The 21,175-nt window shown below is 43.4% G+C and overlaps 1 protein-coding gene across 6 annotated transcripts; it reads right to left on the reverse strand.

The window, feature by feature from the left end:
• Positions 1–19: 19 nt before the first annotated feature.
• On the reverse strand, positions 20–21,146 carry SS18L1 (SS18L1 subunit of BAF chromatin remodeling complex). 6 transcript variants are annotated; one of them, XM_081196521.1, is made up of 11 exons: positions 20,950–21,146; positions 12,070–12,146; positions 11,295–11,379; positions 8,661–8,805; positions 7,466–7,663; positions 6,687–6,851; positions 6,083–6,184; positions 4,325–4,417; positions 2,872–2,991; positions 839–966; positions 20–66 (listed from the first exon to the last, which is right to left on the reverse strand). In XM_081196521.1, exons 2-11 carry the CDS (start codon positions 12,144–12,146, stop codon positions 40–42), a joined length of 1,140 nt encoding a protein of 379 aa, XP_081052647.1. In that variant the 5' UTR covers positions 20,950–21,146; the 3' UTR covers positions 20–39. The 6 variants fall into 6 exon arrangements, with proteins under 6 accessions (XP_081052647.1, XP_081052642.1, XP_081052643.1 ...); XM_081196516.1 differs by lacking the exon at positions 20,950–21,146 and adding an exon at positions 20,298–20,907; XM_081196517.1 differs by lacking the exon at positions 20,950–21,146 and adding an exon at positions 20,575–20,904.
• Between the last annotated feature and the right edge of the window lie 29 nt (positions 21,147–21,175).

Consider the following 21,175-nt stretch of genomic DNA (forward strand, 5'->3'; position numbering starts at 1 on the left):
ATAAATATTGAAACAAATCTGACACAGGTGCTTGTCCTTTTATTGCTGATAGTTTCCATACTGGCTCTGTTAAAAATAAGAGAGAAAGAGAGAAATTAACACAGTCATTTCTACAGACACATAGGCCCGGTTCACATGCAACACCAAACCAAACTATGGCTCACCATGAGTGAGTGCAAATACTCAGGAAAAATTGGGCACTTTGCTCCTCCTCAGCTTTTGCTGCTGTCATGCTGTCTGGAGCTAAGCTTAAAGTTACGTCCACACCAGGCCACATGGTTTGTCCTCCAAACAAACTACATTTTTTTCTTGGCTTATGGCTCATGATTTGTTTAGGGGAGACAAACCATGAGCACAGGTTCAGACACACTCAGTTGTGTGGCAGCAACTAGGAGCTAGGGAGGAGCAAAGCAGTCACAATTTTCTCCTTGTGTACTAGCATGCTTACTTATTTATGCTGAGCTCATTGGAACAGCATCTGCTTTGTAAGGTCCAGGTTCAATCCCCAGCATCTCCAGATAGAGCTGGGAGAAGCTCCTGTCTGAAACCCTGGAGAGCCGTAGGCATTCAGTGTCGGCAGTGCTGACCAACATGGGCCAATAGTCTTACTACATAAGGCACCTCCCTGTGTTACTATGTAACAATAGCACCTTGAATTGGGACCAGTAGCATGTTGGAAGGCAGCGCAAGTCCCATGTGATCAAAGTAATGTGATTCTAGCAGGATGACCCATTTAACAACCTGACCCACCACATTTTGACTAGCTGCAGCTTCCAGCCTGCTTTCAAGGGTAGGCATATATAGAATGCATTACAGTAATCTAAATGGGAAGATTTACCTGCTCATAGCCGTAAGGCCTCTGTTGCTGTGCAGATGGTCCTGTCTGTGAAGCTCTGTAGCTTCCATACTGTTGCCCCTGACCCTGTTGGTAACTGGAGTACTGTGATGAGGCTCCTTGGGCTGGACCTGGGAATATAACAGCAAAAGTCTTGTCAGGAGTTCAAGAATAGGTTGCATCATGTCCTTAAAAGCCTGGCAGCAGAAGAATACAGTGGTACCTCAGGTTACATACGCTTCAGGTTACATACGCTTCAGGTTACATACGCTTCAGGTTACACACTCCGCTAACCCAGAAATAGTGCTTCAGGTTAAGAACTTTGCTTCAGGATAAGAATAGAAATCGGGCTCCGGCGGTGCGGCAGCAGCAGGAGGCCCCATTAACTAAAGTGGTGCTTCAGGTTAAGAACAGTTTCAGGTTAAGAATGGACCTCCGGAATGAATTAAGTACTTAACCTGAGGTACCACTGTATAAACATAATTTTGATACATGCATGGTAGACTACATACTTAAATTTCTCCTGAGTTTGTTTGCATATTTGTTTGCATATTCGTTTATATCCCACTTTTAAAATTGACAGATCAGCTACAATAATTTAACCAATAATTTCATAAAGGTAATCTAACTATAATTTCAGAAACAAGGCAGCAACAATTAAAAATAAAAACAAGCACAACATATAACAAGAACCAGCACGACTCTTTAACAAAAAGTTGACTGGCATAGGAAAGTTTTCACTGGCCATTTAAAAGTTAAGAAAGCTGAGGCAATCATAATAATAATAATAATAATAATAATAATAATAATAATAATAATGGTAGTAGTAGTAGCAACTCTGTCTCTACGACCAAGCGATCTTATTTATCCAGACGGCAGGCCTTCAAGGAGGGTCTGTGAAGCTGATCTTTGCCCCTAGACTGATTCTTTTATGCATGAAACCTGCTTTTATAGTGATAATAGACTGACAGGAGGAGAACTGTATGTATATTTTGTTTGATTTCAAAGGTTCCAAGGCAGTACTTATTTTTGCATTTAGTTTTGGTGCTTTTCTTATGGTAATGACTAATAAAAACTTGACAGCAAGGATGATATCCCTGAACTTACAATTAGGCTCAGAAGACAGTTGCAGACACAGGTCTTATTTGCATTACTGTCCACTCCTTTGCATGTTGACTCAGAAGTAAGTCCCACCATATCAACAAATCTTACCCTTAGGTAAGTGAGCATGGGACACTAATGTGGTTCTTTTTGAATCAACAGGCTACTATAAAGAAAACCTGTGGTGGTTAGAGAATTGGATTTATACTGGAGAGACAAGTGTTCAAATCCCATTCAGCTACAAAACCAGCCTCTCCCCCCAACCTCTCTCTCTCTCAGCCCAACCTGCCTCGCAGGATTGTTGTGAGGATGGAAGGGGTTAGGACTACAAATGCTGCTCTGAACTCTTGGAATAAGGGATGACTAATATTTGAAGGACTATTGTATTTCAATATTTTGTTGGAAGCCACCCAGAGTGGCTGGAAAAACCCAGCCAGATGGGCGGGGTATATTATTATTATTATTATTATTATTATTATTATTATTATTATTATTATTATTATTATTATTATTATTATTTAGAATAAGAAACCAGGAAGAAAGAACTTTTAATAAAGACTGGGGAAAGTTTGTTGAATATTTGAAAAATTATTTGCTAGCAGGGTTAACATAAAAATTAAAACGCTAACAGGGTTAACATAAAATGAACAGTAAAGCTAAATAAAGGAAATTCTTAGTGAAAAATTAATAATTAAGGAATTAATTTGGATATGCAGCAGTAAAGACAAAACGGAAGGATCCACAGATAGAGGGAGGGGAAGGTTGATTTGATACTATTTTTGGTTTTGTTAAAGAATTTGCATGTTTTGTTGTAAAATTCAAAAAGGATAAATTTTAAAAAGAGAAAGAGGGAGAAAGAAAGGGGGAATGGGTACACAGTTGTGCAGAATCAAGCAACAAAGTAGAACAAAGCAAGGCAATACACATTTTCTCACCATATCCTTGCTGCTGTCCTGGATAGCTCTGTTGATTTGGGTATTGCTGCTGTGAATACGTTTGCTGTTGTACAGTTCCCTGTTGGTATCCCGCCTGCTGCTGGCTATACTGGGAATTCCCTAAAGACAGAATATCAATAGGGTTGATTTGCAAGGTAACCAGCACCCTAGATCCACATAGGGTTCAATGGCATACTCTAAATCTTCCATGGATGCAGCCAGTTTGAGAGAAGCTTATCCATAAAAGGCAGGCATCACTTCCAAGCACTAATCTGTGTGAAAGGGTGAGTAATGTGCCACTGTATTCACACCAGTTCTCAATAAGAAATGGTGCCTGCCAATGCAATTACTCCAGCTCATGCGTCAGTTCCTTCATATGGCTACACTCACAGGGTTGCATATGGCACAGAGAAGTGTGTGAAGTATCCCTAGGTGCCTGTTTTTGCAGGGCTCACACAATACAGATTTCTAGGATCAGAGGGAGCTTTTCAGTCACTTGCACCATTGAGCATGCATATAAGTAGCCTGTGTGGAAACTTTAAAAAATAGAATTTCAGATACTTCAAGACTTGTACTTAAAAAAAGTTCTAGTTTGCCATGAAAGAAGGGGTTGTAGACAACACTGTGCAAGGTTTCCTTCCCTCCAGAAGCAGACGAGTATACATAGGTGTAGTTTGGGCACTTAATGCTTAAAGACTGGAGGTATGTGGCTGGACTCAACAGCTGATTAACTGTTCAGTCCCATCCATCTAATCTTAAGGCTGCTTCAGAGCATGCAAATAGACACGACATGTTTTGCATGCTAAAGGTCCCAGGTTCAATGACTGGTATCTCCAGGAAGGACTAAGAAAGACCTCTGTCTGAAACACTGCTAGTCAGTATGGTTACTAATAAGCTAGATGAAGCAATGGTATAATGGAGGTTCCTTTATTCAGAGCAAGCTGGGGGTGGTGGGCATTTTGTTGCTTACACAAACATAAGCACTGCAACACTCTTCCCTTAAGTCTGAAGCCCCTCTCTGGGACATGGGGTGTACTATAAGAGAAGAGGGCCAATTCATTGCCCTGCTTAATGGACCAAAGAACCTTGCAGCTGGGCCTTTGTTGTCCCCAACATTAGAAGTCAGTGGCTGCTGGCAGTTTCCTGTGAGGCACTTACCTTCAGCCCAGGGATTGGGAACCTATAGCACACCAAATGTTATTTGACTACAACTCCCATCAGCCCTGGCCAGTGATCAGGAAGAACGGGAGATGTAGTTCAGGAACATGGAGGGCCACAGGCTCCCTAGCCCTACTATACCTATTACCTAGACGGCGGCTGGCATCTTCTTAGAAGAAGACGGAACAGCTATATCTTTGTATTGCTAGCAGCAGTAAAACACTGTGTGTGTGTACACATGTATACCTAACATCTGATGTGTTCTACAAGAACTGCTTTCATAACATCTTCTTACCTCCTTCATAGTAGTGCTGTGTAGAATCTTCAAATGATCTGTCATAGCTTTGTTCAGAATAAGATGACTGCTGGTACGCATAATCACCGTGACCTATGACAAAAAGAAAGGTACATAAGAAATGGATATTTTAAAAATTGATTGTGCATTTTTCAGATGCATGACAATTTCAAACTTGTATTACTATCAGTTGATTTATGGCTCCTGCCAAATGTGTGATGTAGTGCACAGAATTCTGTTGACAGAACTACTCCCCTTATAAGTCCCATTAGGAGGATGGGTAGTTAACACCTGCAGTGTAAATATGACTGAAATGCAGCTCACACCTGGATTAAACAAAAAACATGGGGAGAAAGATAGCAGCATTTAAATCTCTAAAAAGAGATGTGCAAAGGTTCAAACTCTGTTTTTAGTTTTCTAAATTTTGGAGCTGTAAGGTTTATATCCCATGAGAAACAGTTTCCCTTGAAACACTTCAAAGACAACGGACATAGGGTTTTCTTTCTAACTCCCTTCCTAGGTTTTTCTTTGAATACATTTTGCAGCTGTTTGACCCCTCTTGCTGCCTAGTTCCGTTCAGAGAGCCCACTGCCAAGAAGAAGAGTTTGGATTTGATATCCCGCTTTATCACTACCCGAAGGAGTCTCAAAGCGGCTAACATTCTCCTTTCCCCTTCCTCCCCCACAACAAACACTCTGTGAGGTGAGTGGGGCTGAGAGACTTCAAAGAAGTGTGACTAGCCCAAGGTCACCCAGCAGCTGCATGTGGAGGAGCGGAGACGCGAACCTGGTTCACCAGATTACGAGTCTACCGCTCTTAATCATTAAGCAATCCTGGTGCGCCTTAACCCTCCTACTTGCTGACACTGCTGGTTCACCTGGCCAATCTGGTTCAGCATCCTGTTCTCACAGTGCCCAACCAGATGCACATCAGAAGCCTGCAAGCAGGACCAGAGTGCAACAGCCACTGGTATTCAGAAGCATTACTGCTTCTGACAGTAGAGGTAGAGCTAGTAGCCATTTATAGCCTTATCCTTCTTGAATTCGTCTAATCCTTTTTTAAAAGGCATCCAAGTTGGTGGCTATTACTGCCTCTTATGAAAGCAAATTTCACAGTTTAACTATGTGCTGTGGGAAGATGTATTTGTTTTTGTCTCCTAAATCCTCCCAATATTCAGCTTCACTGGATGTCCACGAGTTCTAGTGTTAAGGGGGTGGGGGGACAATTTGCTCTAGTCACTTTCTCCATGCAATGCATAATTTTATACACTTCTATCATGTTGCCTCTTTTCTCTAAATTAAAAAGTCCCAATCGTTGTTACTTGCCTCATAGGGGAGTTTCTCCATCCCCTTGATCATTTTGGTTGCCATTTCACCATGTGAATGGTGGTCCTTATTGGCACTGAATCCTGATCCACCCTGCATATTTTCTTTCTGCCTTTTGTGGTCTGGGTTCTTTTGCTAATATAAACCTGTCCAAACTTACCTCTTTTCCCTTGGTTCAACTATGCCACCTACAAACTAGTTTGCCTACCACCACCCACCCACCCACCCACCCCACCCCTGGCACAGTGATCTCAGGCCTACTTGCTTGAAAATAAAGCTCCAATAAATATTGTAAGGTCTTATTTTCAGGTAAAGGCTTGGGAGCATTTGTGTGGATTGGCCTCCGTCTTTCAATTCCATTCCTGGGAGCCAGAAGCCTTCTGCAGGTCAACGGCATTATGGAACCATGTTCCCCAATACTCAGCAAAATTACCATCGGGATAATATTGCTGGTTCATGGGCTCTGATGAACCTTGTCCATGACTGTATTGTTCACTGTAGTATTCCTCCTGGCCCATGTACTGCTGAGAGGAACCTACAAAGCAGAGTGAGAGTACCGTTGTCAGTCTACTGTGAGATCAAAGGTGGATAACTGAAACAACCTCTTTAAAGGGAGTGATACCCTATCTGCCTGAATTGTAAGTCTGTTCTATACAGAGGAGGTTCTGGCCTAGCACTGTGGGCTTCAAGTCTTGCCTCTGCTGTGAACTTCAGTGTGAGAAACTGAGTTCTATTAGGACCATAGCACTGGAAGGCTGTTTTGGTTCACTCATCCTGTGCCATTTTTGGGATCACACCCTCCCCAACTGCTCTTTGCCCTGTAACTACAAAACTGCAGTGATGAGGGAAGAAGCATTAACCCTGATTCCCCAGTGCTACCTTCCACACCTGAGGTAGGCCTCTCAGCAGTTGAATTTGCTGTTTAAAAAGACCCAGCTCACATCCAACCATGGATCTTCCATCTCATACGGTCATGCCCTTGGAACACACGCAACACTGCGGAGCTATACAGTTCTGAGTCCTTGGTTCTTATTTACCTTGCTGTGAAGGTCGGTAAGGGCCCATTGGCCGTTGGCCCATCATGCTGTTGCCTTGGTTACTCTGACTCATCATGGCAATGGAAGACTGCCCTTGGTAGTGTTGGCTCCCTGCCTGCGCAGAGTTGTAATGTGACGTTGCCGCTTGCTGGTGCATCATGGACACTGCAACATACACACACATTTTACATTCTCAAATTCTCTACACAGTGCTCCACTACTACCACTGTAGCCCTGAGTAGAATAAACTTCAATTTAAGAAATATATATTGCAACTGTACTTAAGTATATGTGAAATAACAGCATATGTTTACCTCCATCTCAATTTCCCGCCCCTTCATCTATTTTTAGAATATAAGCCACCTGGGGCAGGGACCTATCCTCTCTCTTTTTAAAGTACATTATTGATGCTAAAATGTAAAGAATCATAGGGTTGGCTGGGAGATCCCAAGGGTCATCTAGTCCAACCCCCTGCAATGCAGGAATCTCAACTGAAGCATCTATGGCAGATGGCAATTCAACCTCTGCTTAAAAACCTTCAATGAAGGAGAGCCCACAACCTCCCAAGGGAGTCCGTTCCACTCCCTTCTCTGAAGGAAGCTTCAGAGATATTTGGAGCTCTTCAGTAGCCCTGCTCTGAACCTGATTCCTGCCACTGCCCACCTCCCCAGGTCTGACCCTGTTATAAGTGGTCACAAAAGCCAAGAGCCCCATGACACGTTAAAATGGCATAACTATCCAACAACAAAAAAGGCCAGGCCAAACCAAGCCAACCATACCAGGATTGGACTGCATGTTGATATTTGTTCGCGAGACGTAGTTGCCTATTGATCCCTGGCCTTGCATTGGTACATTCTGAGACGCAGGCACTGTATGGCTATAGCCGGTTCCAGTTCCGTGGCTACTGACAGTCATGCTCAGGGAAGTCGTGGGCATGGTATTCTGGCCTGACTGTTGCATAGACACGTGATTGGGACCTAGCAGAAAGCAAAGAAGGAAACAAGGGGCGGCAGTGAATATTGATTTTGAATCCTGTTCAGATTTTGCCTTCCTTCACTCTCAAGTTGCCAGTATCTAAGCTTTCTACATCTCTGCTGCAGAAACTGTGCAGCCAGGAAGCTCAAAAAACTATGCTCACATTATGCAACTTTATATCTTACCTCTCCCAGTTCTTTTTAGATTCAAAATATGGACTTTGAAGGATTGGAATTCCCCACCCCCCTCCAAGTCAGATTTGGGAATGGTTTGGAGTTTGGGAATGACATCCAGTGAGGAACCTAAAATTGCCACAGATATATAGGACAGAAGAAATACTTGGGTGGGGTTGAGAGGGAAGAGAAGGTGAGCAGGGAACCATGTGGGCTGTATAAAGTCAGGGGTAGCCAACACTGAGTCTGGCAACACCTAGAGGATCCCCAAGTTCTCAATCTCTGGACAGGGGGCCTACAATTCTAGGTATGCTTACTTTGGGAAAAGGATACATCAGTACTGTGGGACTTACTTCTAAGTAAATTGCACAGGAACAGGCTGCATGAGACCTTAAAACAATTTGGCCTTTTGAATGAAGAAAAGTGAAAGACCTTTTCTTCTGTGCCACATTTACATGCTCCCTCTTGGGCTCCCTTCACCCTTCAAAATGCTTGAAATTAGATCACTGGTGACAGAGCGAGAATTTGATGCTGGCAACCAGTGCTTTTTATGCTACCCACAAAAGCCGCTGAAGCCAATATACACTCAAGAACTTGAACAGCACCCACCTCAGTGTTCATGGATCAATTCCTCCTATAGGAAATCCATTGTTGCAGAATGCTAGTGGCAACTGTATGAAGAATTGTAACCGATTTGTGTGCATATTTAAGCCCGTGCCGAGGTTTTCCACATGCCCGAGAGGCTAGTTAAACAGCCATAAAAGGCTCCTTTAGAAGCACGTTCGGCATTTGCGATGCAGTTGCCAGGCAACCATGGAAAGCTCACCATTGCTGATCTGACTCTGCATGAGGGAGGGAGGCGGAAGGCCTGTCCCGATTGCATCACTGAGGTTGCTCTGTGCATGAAGAGACTGGTTGGATGCGCTCTGATTCATTCCTCCCGGACCGAGGTTCATGTTTTGCGTCGGTGGCTGCAGATGGCAAGAAGGAGAAGGGGGGAAAAAAGATTCAGCAAGAGGGATTTGTTGTAGGAATAAGCTATGAGGGGTGGGGATCCGACAGAATTCCTGCCATTATTTATTATTATTAGACATGATTAATAATGAATCAACGCAGGAATAAGACGTTTCAGTAATGAAAAAATCAACAGCAATGATAATGACATATACGATCACCTCCTTCATCTAAGCAGACCGTGATGAAACAGTTTTTTGGTTTGTGTAGGAAATTATACGACTTTTGGATAAAAAGCACTGATATTTACAAAAGATTAACATCAGGTTTGGAGGTTAACACTGGAGTATGGAGATACATGAAAATATGTCAGATAATGGCAGCTCTGCTATTTTGTAATCCATTTTAATTACCAGACAGTTAATTAGAAAATAGCGAACACACAAAGCCCGAGCCTGTCACATTTAACTCCTAGATGAGCACTTCCAAAACAACATAAAATGTAGCTTAGCATCTTGAACATTTTGAAATATTCCAATTTTAACTTCACAAATGCAAACGATATATATTAGCTAAATAAATTCTGCGTCTGGTTTTCCTGTGCCGGTAAAGCTTCCTTTGAAGTCAATAGAGAATTTGTGCTGGGTCACTGAAGGGACATAGTCAACCTTTTTGTATGTCTAAACCCAACCTTGACCTGGCCCAGTTTCATAACATGCATGTACATATCCTATGTTATTCAGTGTCAGTTAAAGACGCCTCTTTTCCTTTGGTCTTTTAGGACATAAGGAGACTCACAAACTACAGTTGTACACCATTGCGCTGTATCTAGACTTTTGGAATTCTTTGTTCAAAAAAAATTCATTATTTTAAATAGCTGTATTATATAGGCTTTTGTGCATGCTGCCATGGGATCTTTGGGGATAAATGGCAGTCTAAATATAAAATAAAAATATTAAGGGGAAGGAGCAGCAGCAGAGGCCAAGAACTTTACTAGATAGCAAAATAAGGCAACTCTCCCAATTGCATGTCTGCATCCTGAAATGAAACATGTACATATTAGCACATACACCCCACCCAACTAGGAATGAAGTCTTATCACCCATTCATCATCTAGATCAGTATTGCCAACTTCCACCTGGGAGATGGTATCCCCTTTTTAAGAGCCTTCTCCAGGGCAGGGATATATTTTGCTGGAGGAGTTTTCCTACTCTGTTGCCACAGGGGTCAAGCTTCTTACCCAACCTTCTCTCCCAACCAGTATAGAACAAGCAAGAAAGAAGAAGAAATAACTACTCTAGGGATGGGAATATTTTCATCCTGAGGTCCGCATTTTCTTCTGAGCAGCCTTGTAGGGGCCACATGCTAGTGATGGTCAGGACTGGAAGCAAAAGTGGGTTGAGAAACAAATGTAAATTTGACCTTTCTACAGTAGCTCATTTCAACATACATTCAGCCCCCCCCCACCTGTCAGCTGGAGGGCCTGAGGTTCCCTACCTCTGGAGTATACAGTTGCAATATCAGAATAAGGCTTGCTGCATCTCTGCAACATCACTTCCCCACAACTCTTGAAAAGACGAAAAGCCACCCTCTCCAGGTAAGGTAGTGTCCAATTTTGTAACAAGGTACAGTGGTGCCTCGCAAGACGAAAAGAATCCGTTCTGTGATTCTCTTCGTCTAGCGGTTTTTTCGTCTTGCGAAGTAAGCCCATTGACGGATTAGCGGATTAGCGCTATTAGTGGCTTTTAGCAGTTTATCTGCTGATCGGATTAGCTGATAAGCGGCTTAGAAAAAGGGGGGGAAAGGGGGAAAAAACCAACAGGAACTCGCAAGACATTGTCGTCTTGCGAAGCAAGCCCATAGGAAATTCGTTTTGCGAAGCACCTCCAAAACGGAAAACTCTTTCGTCTAGTGAGTTTTCCGTCTTGCGAGGCATTCGTCTTGCGGGGCACCACTGTACTGGAGTTCAGGCCTGTCTAGAAATCACATACTGGAAGCCCTTCTCTACAGCAGACTGGGCTAGGTGAATTCTAGAAAATACCACTTCAGACTGCCTTGGAGGGGTGGTAGCATTTGTACCATTTCCACATGCAAAAAACAACAACCCTTTGCTAATTAAACAACCTACATTACTTAGCTTTTCAGGGATAAAGGTTTTTTTCAGCACCCTTCCTTGCAAGGAGTACTTTTTGTTGTTATTTTAACAATTCAGAGGAAATTCTTAAATGCAATTCCCCACCTACAGTCCAGTATGGCACAGTCCGCTTCAGCTTTTCCACCCCAAGACTCTACCACTTCATGTGCAGACCAGTCCCCAGATATGTGCAGGAAATGCATTTTCTATAACCATGGTATTGACCCTAGAATATGTGCAGTGGGAAATCAGCTCCAGGCATGCCCACATTGGGTTTGTGCTCATGTTGGCAGCATTGTTTATTTCCCCACAAAAAGCATATCTTTAGCTGCAAGTACTGGATTTCATTCAATTTCATCAGTCAGTACTTACAGCAGGAAGCAAGGACTGCATATTCTGGTTCGAGTCTGCTATTGTTGCCAAGTAGACCAAGTTTCTGTGCAAAATTTGTTGATATCTGTAAGCAAAGGAACATGACGTTATCTTAAGGAAGTAAAGCTGTTTAGAAAAACACATTTTCTTCTCTGGAGTGGCTATGTGCATCTGATCTAACTCACCTTTGCAAGCTCAGCAAAACACAGGTTTTGGGTAGCAACAGGAGTCAAGTGTTAACATTCACCTGTTTACGCATGCAATGTCATCCTGCCCCAGGCCATGATCAAGATCTTGTTATTAGCATAAATTTTTGAACTACTTGAAATCTGGTTACCTGAAATACTACCTGGCCCCTGTTCAAACCTGCAACATCACTTAGGTCATCTGGGGAAATTCTGTCAGTGACATTGCACCCTACAGAATATCACAGGTCAGATCCAAAACCAGACATTTTCCACTACTGCCCTTGCACTATGGGATGCCCTTCCCTGTGCTATACATGAAGCACAATCCATCAGTTCCTTCATACATGTTTTAAAGATATATCTTTTTGCCCAGGCTTTCCTTGGCCCATAAGTTTAGACCCTATTATAACTAGATTCCTGTTTTTATGTTGCTTTTCTGTTTTTATGACACTGGTCTATTTTTATGTGATGTTTCTGTATACTGCTTACAGTAGATGGTTTTAAACATAAAGCAGTTTAGAAAGGCTTTTAAATGAATAAAAAAATAAACACATATATTTCAACACAACAAAAAAAATCATACTCACTGAGTACATTCTGCTGTTTTGCCCTTGCTTTGATAGTCCATAATACACTGTATTAGATGATGGTTTTCATCCAACATCTGAATTAAAAAACAGAATATAAAAGATCAAGATATGACTGACTGAAACATAGTCAGGGACCTTGTACATTCCCTCCTTTGTTTAGCTAAAACTTTCTGTAGTCTTTTTCCTTGCATGCTCTTTATGCATGTGCATTAATCATCATTAAAAGTAGATAAAGCAAGGTGAAAGAAGCAGGGAGAATGTTATTAATGATTAATATGAATGCAGCACCCCACCATTATGGAAATTAATATCTGAAGTTGTCTTATACAGAATTAGACCACTGGCTGGTACTGCCTACTTGAGGGCTCATAACCCTTTTTAGGTCTGTGAACAGATTTGGATTTTTTAGCTAGAGTGGGGCGCACCACTCCTGGATCAGCCTCTCCATCCCCTTGCAGGTAAAACACTCTGTGCACACTTTGGTTTTCCATGGGGTCTGGGTAAAAGCTGAATCCAGTAGAATTAATCTGAGCCTTGAAAAACACATAGATCAGTGAAGAGGCCCTGCTGCATGATCAACCCTTTTATTCTGGAGAAGAACCCTTTTGGTTTACTAAGACTATTTCTTTTGTTGCATCTATTTTCTTTATTTCAACAATTTATATACCGCTTAGCAGCATGGTTTCTAAACTGTGTACAATGAGCTTACAAAAGATAAACACTTATTAAAATTAACCAAACCAAATTTTGACCAAACTGCGGGAGGCAGTGGAAGATAGGAGTGCCTGGCGTGCTCTGGTCCATGGGCTCACGAAGAGGCGGACACGACTAAATGACTAAACAACAACAACAACAAAATTAACCATGGAATCAGAAACTCAAAACACTTGCTAAAATAATAATTGAGAAGTCTGAAGTTCAGTGGGGGCCGGGGTCTGATTTCTGCTAGAAGGACGTTCCACAGAATTGGGCCCATAATACCAAACACACAGTTCCCGGTGGATGGAAGCCATGCATTAAATCCTATTCCACGGTAGAAGCATCCAAGCTGGTGATGGTGGTCTAACAAGCAGGGATGCAGAACTCGGCCTGAAATCTGCATCAGTGACTAGATTGAAGCAGCAGACGAAAGGAGAGCAGGAAGATCCTCAATCCATTCTCCCTCCTTGGAGACGTTTCCATTCAGAAGGGGGATTTTGTGCAGCCACGCACCAGTGAAATGGCATTTAGGAGAAAATCAAAAGCGATGATTGACTGAACTATGCCTTTGGCTAAATTCTAGAACAAGCCTTTCTGTTTCTAGGGAACACGGCTGGGGAAAAGCATAAAGGAATGGAGCAAAAGATCCTGCCCACCCACCCACCCCCCCCCGGTCGCCAATTTAATTCATGTGGAAGAAGGTTGAAGTCCTGAAATAATTTCATTGCTGCCTTTTGTTGTTGTTGTTGTTGTTGTTAAAAAATGATACAGCCAGACTGCATCCCTTTGCCTAGGTTTTCGTAGCATTTCACATTTGTGTTTTAATCAGTGCAAAGGAACTGGAGGAAGCGCAAACATTTCTTTAGTGTATTTATTTCCAGTTTGTTCCGGTTTCTACCCCAAAAGCTACAGAAAAATATATATAAATGCCCTATATAGCATTTCAAAATGTTCAGTCTAAGAAATGAAATATAAAATTGGGGGTGGGGGATGTAGATAAAGGGACAGGCAAACTCGTTCTTGGCGAAGGGCCATAGGCTCAGTGGCAGAGCATTTGCTTTGCATTGTTGTTTATTTGTTCCCCGCACATCAGACTGGGTTGCCCCAGCCACTCTGGGCAGCTTCCAACATAATATGAAAACACAAATGTGACATCAAACATTAAAAACTTCCCTATACAGGGCTGCCTTCAGATGTCTTTTAAAAGTCATATGCAGAAGGTTGCTGGCTCAATCCCTGGCATCTCCAGGTAGGGCTAAAAGTGAGCCTTGCCTGAAACCCTGGAGAGTCACTGCCAGTCAGGGTGGGCAATGCTGAGCTGGATGGGACCAATGGTCTGACTCAGTGTAATGCAGTTGCCTGTGTCTGGTGGTCCCCCAAAAGTTCTCTGGGGCAAGGTAAACTGGGACACAAGAATGACAAAACACTGCCCTGCTCAGCCATGGGACACCAGGGCAGGCAACGTGTTCATTCCTACCGCAATGGCCTGGAAAATGCATCCGTTTGAATTTATCTCCTGCAAATGCATAGCTGCCGTGCACTTCCAAAGGAAACAGTAAAGTGCTGTACTTGGAAATGTGGTTGTGTGTTGTGGTCAAATCCTGCTCTCCATTCCTGGTATTTAGGGGCTTAGCCCTTGCACACAAATTCTGTGGGGCTGGGGCTGGGGAGGACAGTGTGTCTCTGCAATGCTAGCTGCAGGTTTTATGGGTGGGGCCTGGTCAAGATACCCTGAGTAGTGCCACCCCATCCTTACAGCTGCTTTCTCCCCATTTGCTTGATCTGTCCCATTGGGCACAATCTGCAACTTCCCAAGAGAGGGCAAAGTGAGATGAAGTAAGATAAATAAAACATAATGGCTGTCGGGGGCTTAGGGAAGTTGTTCAGATTTTTCCATATATAACACAGGCCCAACTGTGGCTCCCAGAAGAGACTGCAGGTGTCCACTCTTTGAGGCTCTTTCCCATGGCTCTATGGCAGATGTGAGGAACCTTTGAGCTGACCTGAGCTCAGCTTCCTCAGTAGCTCAGGCAGGACATCTGATTTGCATGCAGAAGGTTACCAGGTTCAACCACTGGCATCTCCCAGCAGGGCCTGGAATGTCAGCCGTCTGAAACCCTGGTAGGCCACTGCTAGTCAATATAGACAATAATGAAAAAGATGGATCAACTATCTGACAGTGGAAGGGAGCTTCCTATGTCCCTGGGAATGTGGCATACAGATATTTGATCAAATCAAAAAGCAAATTATGCCAGGGGTGGAGGAACAGGAAGGAAATGAGAGATTGGGCAGGGGGTTACAGAGACCTGTGGGTAATGGGATCATGCCATTCAAACATTTTGGTCAGCCTACCTCTAGCCTTCCGTACACTTTGCCACTCCCAACTTCCCTTGGTCTCAGCCAGTATGACCAATGGTCAGGAATGATGGGCATTGGAGTATAACAGCATCTGGTCAGTCACATATCCCCCATTCCTGCTTTTTAAGGGGTAACTAATAATGTATGCCAGGGATGGGGAGCCTGATGTATTCCAGATGTTGTTGGACACTTCCCATTCACCTCAACCAGCATAGCCCCTGGCCAGGAATGATGGGAGCTGTAGTCCAACAGGAGATGGATGGAAATGGGTCTCTACCAGCACCATAAACTAGGTTGTTTTAAAAGGTATTGGATGTGTTTGGGGGGTCAGGGTGTTCCATGATAACTAGCTCTCTCTTTCAACTCACTTCTGCCTTTTTTTCACCCCTGAAATTATGCCTGGGCACCTGAGGGGCTTATAATAGCACAACATCTGTAACAGCAGAGTATTCAAGATGCACCTCATACGCACGTCAGAAGTGGGGAGCCTGTGGCTCTTCCAAATGTTCCCGGCACCTTCATTATACACCTTTAGGCACCAGGTGAAAACGTTCATCTTCAACCAGGCCTTTGGCTGACTAACATCCTATGCCCTTTTAAATGTGTTTGTTCCTATTGTCTGTTTTGAGTTTTTATCTTGTGGACCACCCTGAGATCTCCAGAGGAAGGGTGATACACAAGTTTAATAAATTAAAAATAAATTTTAAAAGGGGAAACTAGATGGTTATCATTATCTGATCTGTTCCTGAATTAGGTCTCGGGGGAGGAAAGCAGGTGCTTCCAGAGAGGGGTTTCTCTCCAAGAAAGACGGAATTTGCGTAGAAAGAAATAAGATGGGAGAGAGAGTCCATTTCTTTGTGTAAGGAAGGCCTACGTGTGAAAGACTACCCCAAAGCAAAATGTTTGTAAGCCACCCTTTACCATGCAAACAACTTTGAGAACTTTTTGTTGGGCAGTCGTTCACCAATAAAGTGGCTATAGACATGATCCAGCCACAGCTAGAGTGTCACACTGAAATCTGGACTAAACCTCATGCAACCTCCGGGTATAGGGCAGTATATAAATTCAGTAAATAATAATAATGCAAATAATTGTCACCTTGCTTATATTTGTTACATATAATGCTGGAGTATTATTTTTGTTTGTTATTATGATATGTATTTTTGTGTTTTTATATTGTAAACCACCCTGCAATCATCAGATGAAGGGCAGCATAGAAATTTAATAAATATAAATATATTATTAATAATAATAGAATTAAATTTCTATGCAGCCCTTCATCTAAGTATCACAAGGTTGTTGTTATTACTTTCAATTACTACAGTGGCATTAAGACTCAGAATAGCATGGAGATGATCTATAATAGTAAACAAGGGGGTGTGGCCGAAACTCTGGAAGGGCTTTAGCTTAGTGTTGTAGCATCTGCCTTGCATGCAGGAAATCTCTGGTTCAATCCTCAGCATTTCCAAGTAGCGCTGGGAATGTCCCTGAATGCCTGAAACCTTGGAGAGCTGCTGCCAATCAGTGTAGAAAATGCTTAGATAGAGGGACCAGTGGTCTGACTCAGTATAAGGCAGCTCCCTATGTAGACAGGGGCCTAGGGATAACACAGGAACTGAAACACCTGCCTTATCTCAAGTCAGACAATTTGCCCTTTAGCCCAATATTGTCTGCTTTCACTTTCTGTGGTTCTCCAGGGTCTCAGACAGGGGTCTTTTGAATCACCTAGAATCACAGAGTTGGAAGGGACCCTGAGGGCCTACCACTTGCTTGTTCTTCCTCTTGCTTCAAACATAGCTGAAGAAACATCATCATCATCATCATCATCATCTTATTGTTGTTGTTGTTATTATTATTATTATTATTATTATTATTAACCTCTCTTGCAAGCCTGAGCTCATTCTGAGCTTTGGCCAACCTGACATTCACCCTGCAACTGTTGGCTACTCATGTATACTCCTCCTTTGTGATTTTCCCTTTCTTCCATTTCTTATACGTGCCCTTCTTAAATCCCAGCTCATCTGTAAGCTCCTTATGCAGTCACACTGTTTCTTTAGAATTGCCTGCACCTGTGCCTTCAATATTTCACCTTTAAGAAACTCCCATCCATCTAGGACTCTCTTCTCTTTGAGTATTACTGGCCATGGGATCTCAGTCAGTAGTTCCTTGAGCTTTCTGCAACCAGCCTTCCTAAAGTCCAGAGTACATGTCCTGATTCTTTTAAACATAGAGATTCAATGCATGTTTACTACTACCACTGAGCTATGGTCTCTCCCCGACAAGCTGTGGTTTTTTGCTTTATTATTACTACTAGTACTACTACTACTAATAAACGGGATGAAAGGCTGCACTGTAACACAGGGAAGATTATATAGACTCCTATGGGATCACCTCAAAACCAGTATCAAATCATAGGTCACCTATGTGTACACAGATGTTCTGGTGGTTTCATTGTCATGCTGTGTAACGATCACAAAGATATGCCTTGGATCAATGTTTTTGTAGTGCTGACAAGCATCGGATCTATGATTTTTTAAAACTTTTTTTACTGAGTAGTCTACCACTGAAAGATTTAATATGAAAGTTCTTGGGGATCCCTGTGGCAAAAGCATGCAAATTCAGGAAGATTTGTTTAGTTCTGCTGGATCCATTTTTTTACCCAGTCCCCACGGAAAAGCAGTAGTTCTTGCATTCACTGAGCCTCTGGTTTTCTGTCTGACTCAGAAATGGGTGTGGGGAGAGAAGCAATCTGAGGGGGATGTGCCTATCACACTTTGAGAGAAAGTTCCCACTCTGCCCACAGAGTCCCAAAAGGTTGGCAGCATCTGATGGCAGTCAATAAACCTATCAGTAGAACCTTCAAACACAGTGATAATGTATGTATCCCTGAATACAAGATGCTAATAGCAACCACCTTCATGCTCTGCTTGGCCTTAAACTAGTGATAATCCCGTGAATGCCAAATTAAGCATAAATAACGCCAACCAGGATTAATTAGCTCTCAGTCTTGGATTTAAATGTACAGTAGCAAGGAATCCAAATAAGCAAACAATTTCCACGAAATGCTTTGACAAAATGATTGCAAAAGAGTTGCAGTGCAAACGATAAGGGCTCACTTTTATATAAAGCATGCATCACAAAATGCCTACACCTTTTCCCACACATCTTGTTAAAAACCCAAATTAAAAACATTTTCAGAACTGTAATATTCAGAATATTTTATTTGAGTTGTTTGAGTTCTATTTCACAGTATCACACCAGCCTACCAAACACCTTTGTCAACTAAGCTCTGGTATAATCCAGTACCAACAAGCAACCTGTAAGAAAAGCCAACACAGGGCATGTTCTAATATTTTGTTAGAAGCTACCGAGAATAGCTGAGGAAACCCAGCCAGATGGGCGGGTTATTATTATTATTATTATTAAGCTGAGAGTGAAAGATGTGAAAGACCCATTTATTTCATTAAGATAGTGACACGTATATTGAGATCTGTTTGCTGACTGTAAACTCCTTGGGGCAGGGATTGATATGGGGAAGGGCCATAACTCAGTGGAAGAACATCTGCTTTGCATGCAGAAGGTCCCAGCTTCAGTCCTCTGCATCCCCAAGCAGAACTGGGAAGGACCCCAGTTTAAAATCCTGGAGAGCAGCTGCCGGTGTAGACAATACTGGACTAGATGGATCAATGATCTGACTCAGTTTAAGTCAGCTTTCTATGTTCCTATATAAAACACTATAGTACTATATAACAATCATCTCTCCCATGGAAGTCAATGTGACTTGCAGCCAAATGTTTACTCAGAAGTCAAATCACTTGCTTTGCTTCCTAGACTTGGAACTGTAGCCTTAAGCGTTTAACTTTGGCTATTTTTGTCCTACCCATATTGAGAGGGCAGGAGGTTCCTAACCTGCCTAATGTACACTTCCAGATCTACACCTGCTAGGATGAGTTTTTAAACAAGCTATCTTGCATTTTTGCAAGACAGCGTTGTCTATGTGCTGCAGATTTGTGCTCCAACACCTCCTTGCATTTTCCATCATCACTGACAAACAGGCTGTCATCAGATCTTTAATCCTCCTTGGCTTCTTCCAAGACCCTGGGCTAAGACTCCTGAACAATTGCTACAGTAAAGCTAGGAGCATGCCCGCTTCCAAGGATAGAGGGAGGCTGACAGGCAGGCACTGGAAATAGCGTATTGTTTAAGCGTTAACAGATCTATTACTCATTATTGACATCTCCACACCTCTCCTATTATTTACAGCCCCTTCCCTGGGAAAGGGAGGCAGGGGGAGAACTTGGATGGTACATTCCCCTGCCTCTCTCCCTCTCAGGGCTTTCTCCTCTTCAGAAAGCAGCATTGCAAACTTGGACACAGGGGAACACCTGCCTTGTTTTCCTTACAAAGGTTACAATTCTGCTCCCATTTAGAAATGAATTAATGAAAATGCCCGAACCTCCCTCCATCAAGCATTTAAGATTTTGCCTTTGAATCTGCAACGTTGTTGCTTTTCAGAGGATCTTATAGAATCGTTCCATGCCAAACACTTGACATCAATACACATTTTCTTTTAAAATAATAATAGTAATAAAAAAGAGGAAGCCTTAAGACGAAAAGCAGCGATAATCCAGTGTCACACTTCCTTAAGGTCCCCTTTAAAACCATGACGAGCCTTCCAAAACGAACAGGAAAATACAAAGATAAAGACGTACAGCCACAAATAGGCAGATTTCTCTTTCTGTGCTAAAAACGCTGCTATGCTGTCATATATAACACATAACAGTCTGTTTGCACTTTGGGCTATTTTCTGCAACGTACGCAGCAATGGAAGTATTTCCAACCACGAAGATCCTGCAAGGAAAATATACCCGTCTCATTTTGCAACATTTTCCCTGGGCTCCTTTGATCCTTTCCATCTTTCCCCCTCTCCCTTTGCCATCATCTGAACACCTTTGCTTTGTTCCGCCTCCTCCTTCTCTTCTACAGCGGTCCATCTTTCCAAGCCCTTGCAAATTCACTACTTAGCGGGAGCATCTTATAATATTACCCTTCCCCCCTCCCCAGTCCCTACGATGGAGACTTGCACACACACTGACACACACACACGCTTGTCTATATTAAAGCATGCTCTTAATTCCACCCCCCTCCCCCGGTTCTTTTTCTGTTACCTTCTGGATAGTTTGCTGGGTGACCTCTCCTTTGCCTCTTGGGCGAGCAGAAGCAAAGGCAACCGACATGGTGGGATGGTCTTTTTTAAAAAGATGTGTCAAATAATATAGTGGTTCCCAGGATGTAATAATATTGTTATTATCTAGCTGCTATTGCCGTGCACGGGCACAGCATTCGCCGCAGTGCATGAGGAGGGGAGCCAGAGCAGATGGTACAATCTGCGCCTTGCAATGAGCCAGGGGCATTGCACCAAGAACCTTCGTGCACCCCCTTTACCTGGACGCTCCTACTCCCAATGCAAGGCGGAGAGCCAGCTGCCGAGGCTTGGTGGTGGAGGAGGCAGCAAAGCCACCTGAGCTGCTCCGCTCACCCCCCCCCTTCCTCCAAATCTAGCTCCTTCCCCTCCTCCCCCTTTGCAATGCACATGGTGCATCCCTGCTGCTGGGTTTCCTGTCGCAAGCGAATAGCATCTCTTCCCTGTCTTGGCCAACAGGAGCATCTCGGTGCGCCAAGTGCGTAGGAAAAGGAGGCCGCGGTACGCCAAGTGCGTGAGGGCGGCAGGTGGAGAGGCGGAGAGAGGAGCAGTCGTCGAGCTCGCGCGTACGTCGTGTGCGCAGCGCCGCTCGGCTCGCCGGCCACCCGCGCGCTTACCTCACCTCCGCTGTTTGCGTACCAAAGCGCTCGGCTTAAGCTGGGGGGCGGGGCGGGGGGCTTACTCGACCAATCGCGTCGCCGCTCTGCGTCGGCCAAGCCGATAGACCCGAGTGGCTTGAGTGCGGCGGCGGTGGTGGCGGGTACGCACTCCACGTACGCTCCCTCCTCTTCCCTCGCGCGCTTCCCCTCCTGACTCTATGGTTGGGGCGCCGGAGTGTGCGCA

The sequence above is a fragment of the Podarcis bocagei genome, assembly GCF_964188305.1.
Source record: "Podarcis bocagei genome assembly, chromosome: 5".
NCBI lineage: Eukaryota > Metazoa > Chordata > Lepidosauria > Squamata > Lacertidae > Podarcis > Podarcis bocagei.

What these genes read in the sequence shown, in the direction of transcription:
- SS18L1 (XM_081196516.1), bottom strand. Translation starts at nt 20,366, where the DNA reads ATGTCGGTTGCCTTTGCTTCTGCTCGCCCAAGAGGCAAAGGAGAGGTC. An exon ending in CCAGCAATATTATCCCGATG is followed by an intron (nt 4,418 to 6,082) that starts GTAATTTTGCTG and finishes TTTTTGTCATAG; the next exon opens with GTCACGGTGATTATGCGTAC. An exon ending in AGGACAGCAGCAAGGATATG is followed by an intron (nt 967 to 2,871) that starts GTGAGAAAATGT and finishes TTATATTCCCAG; the next exon opens with GTCCAGCCCAAGGAGCCTCA.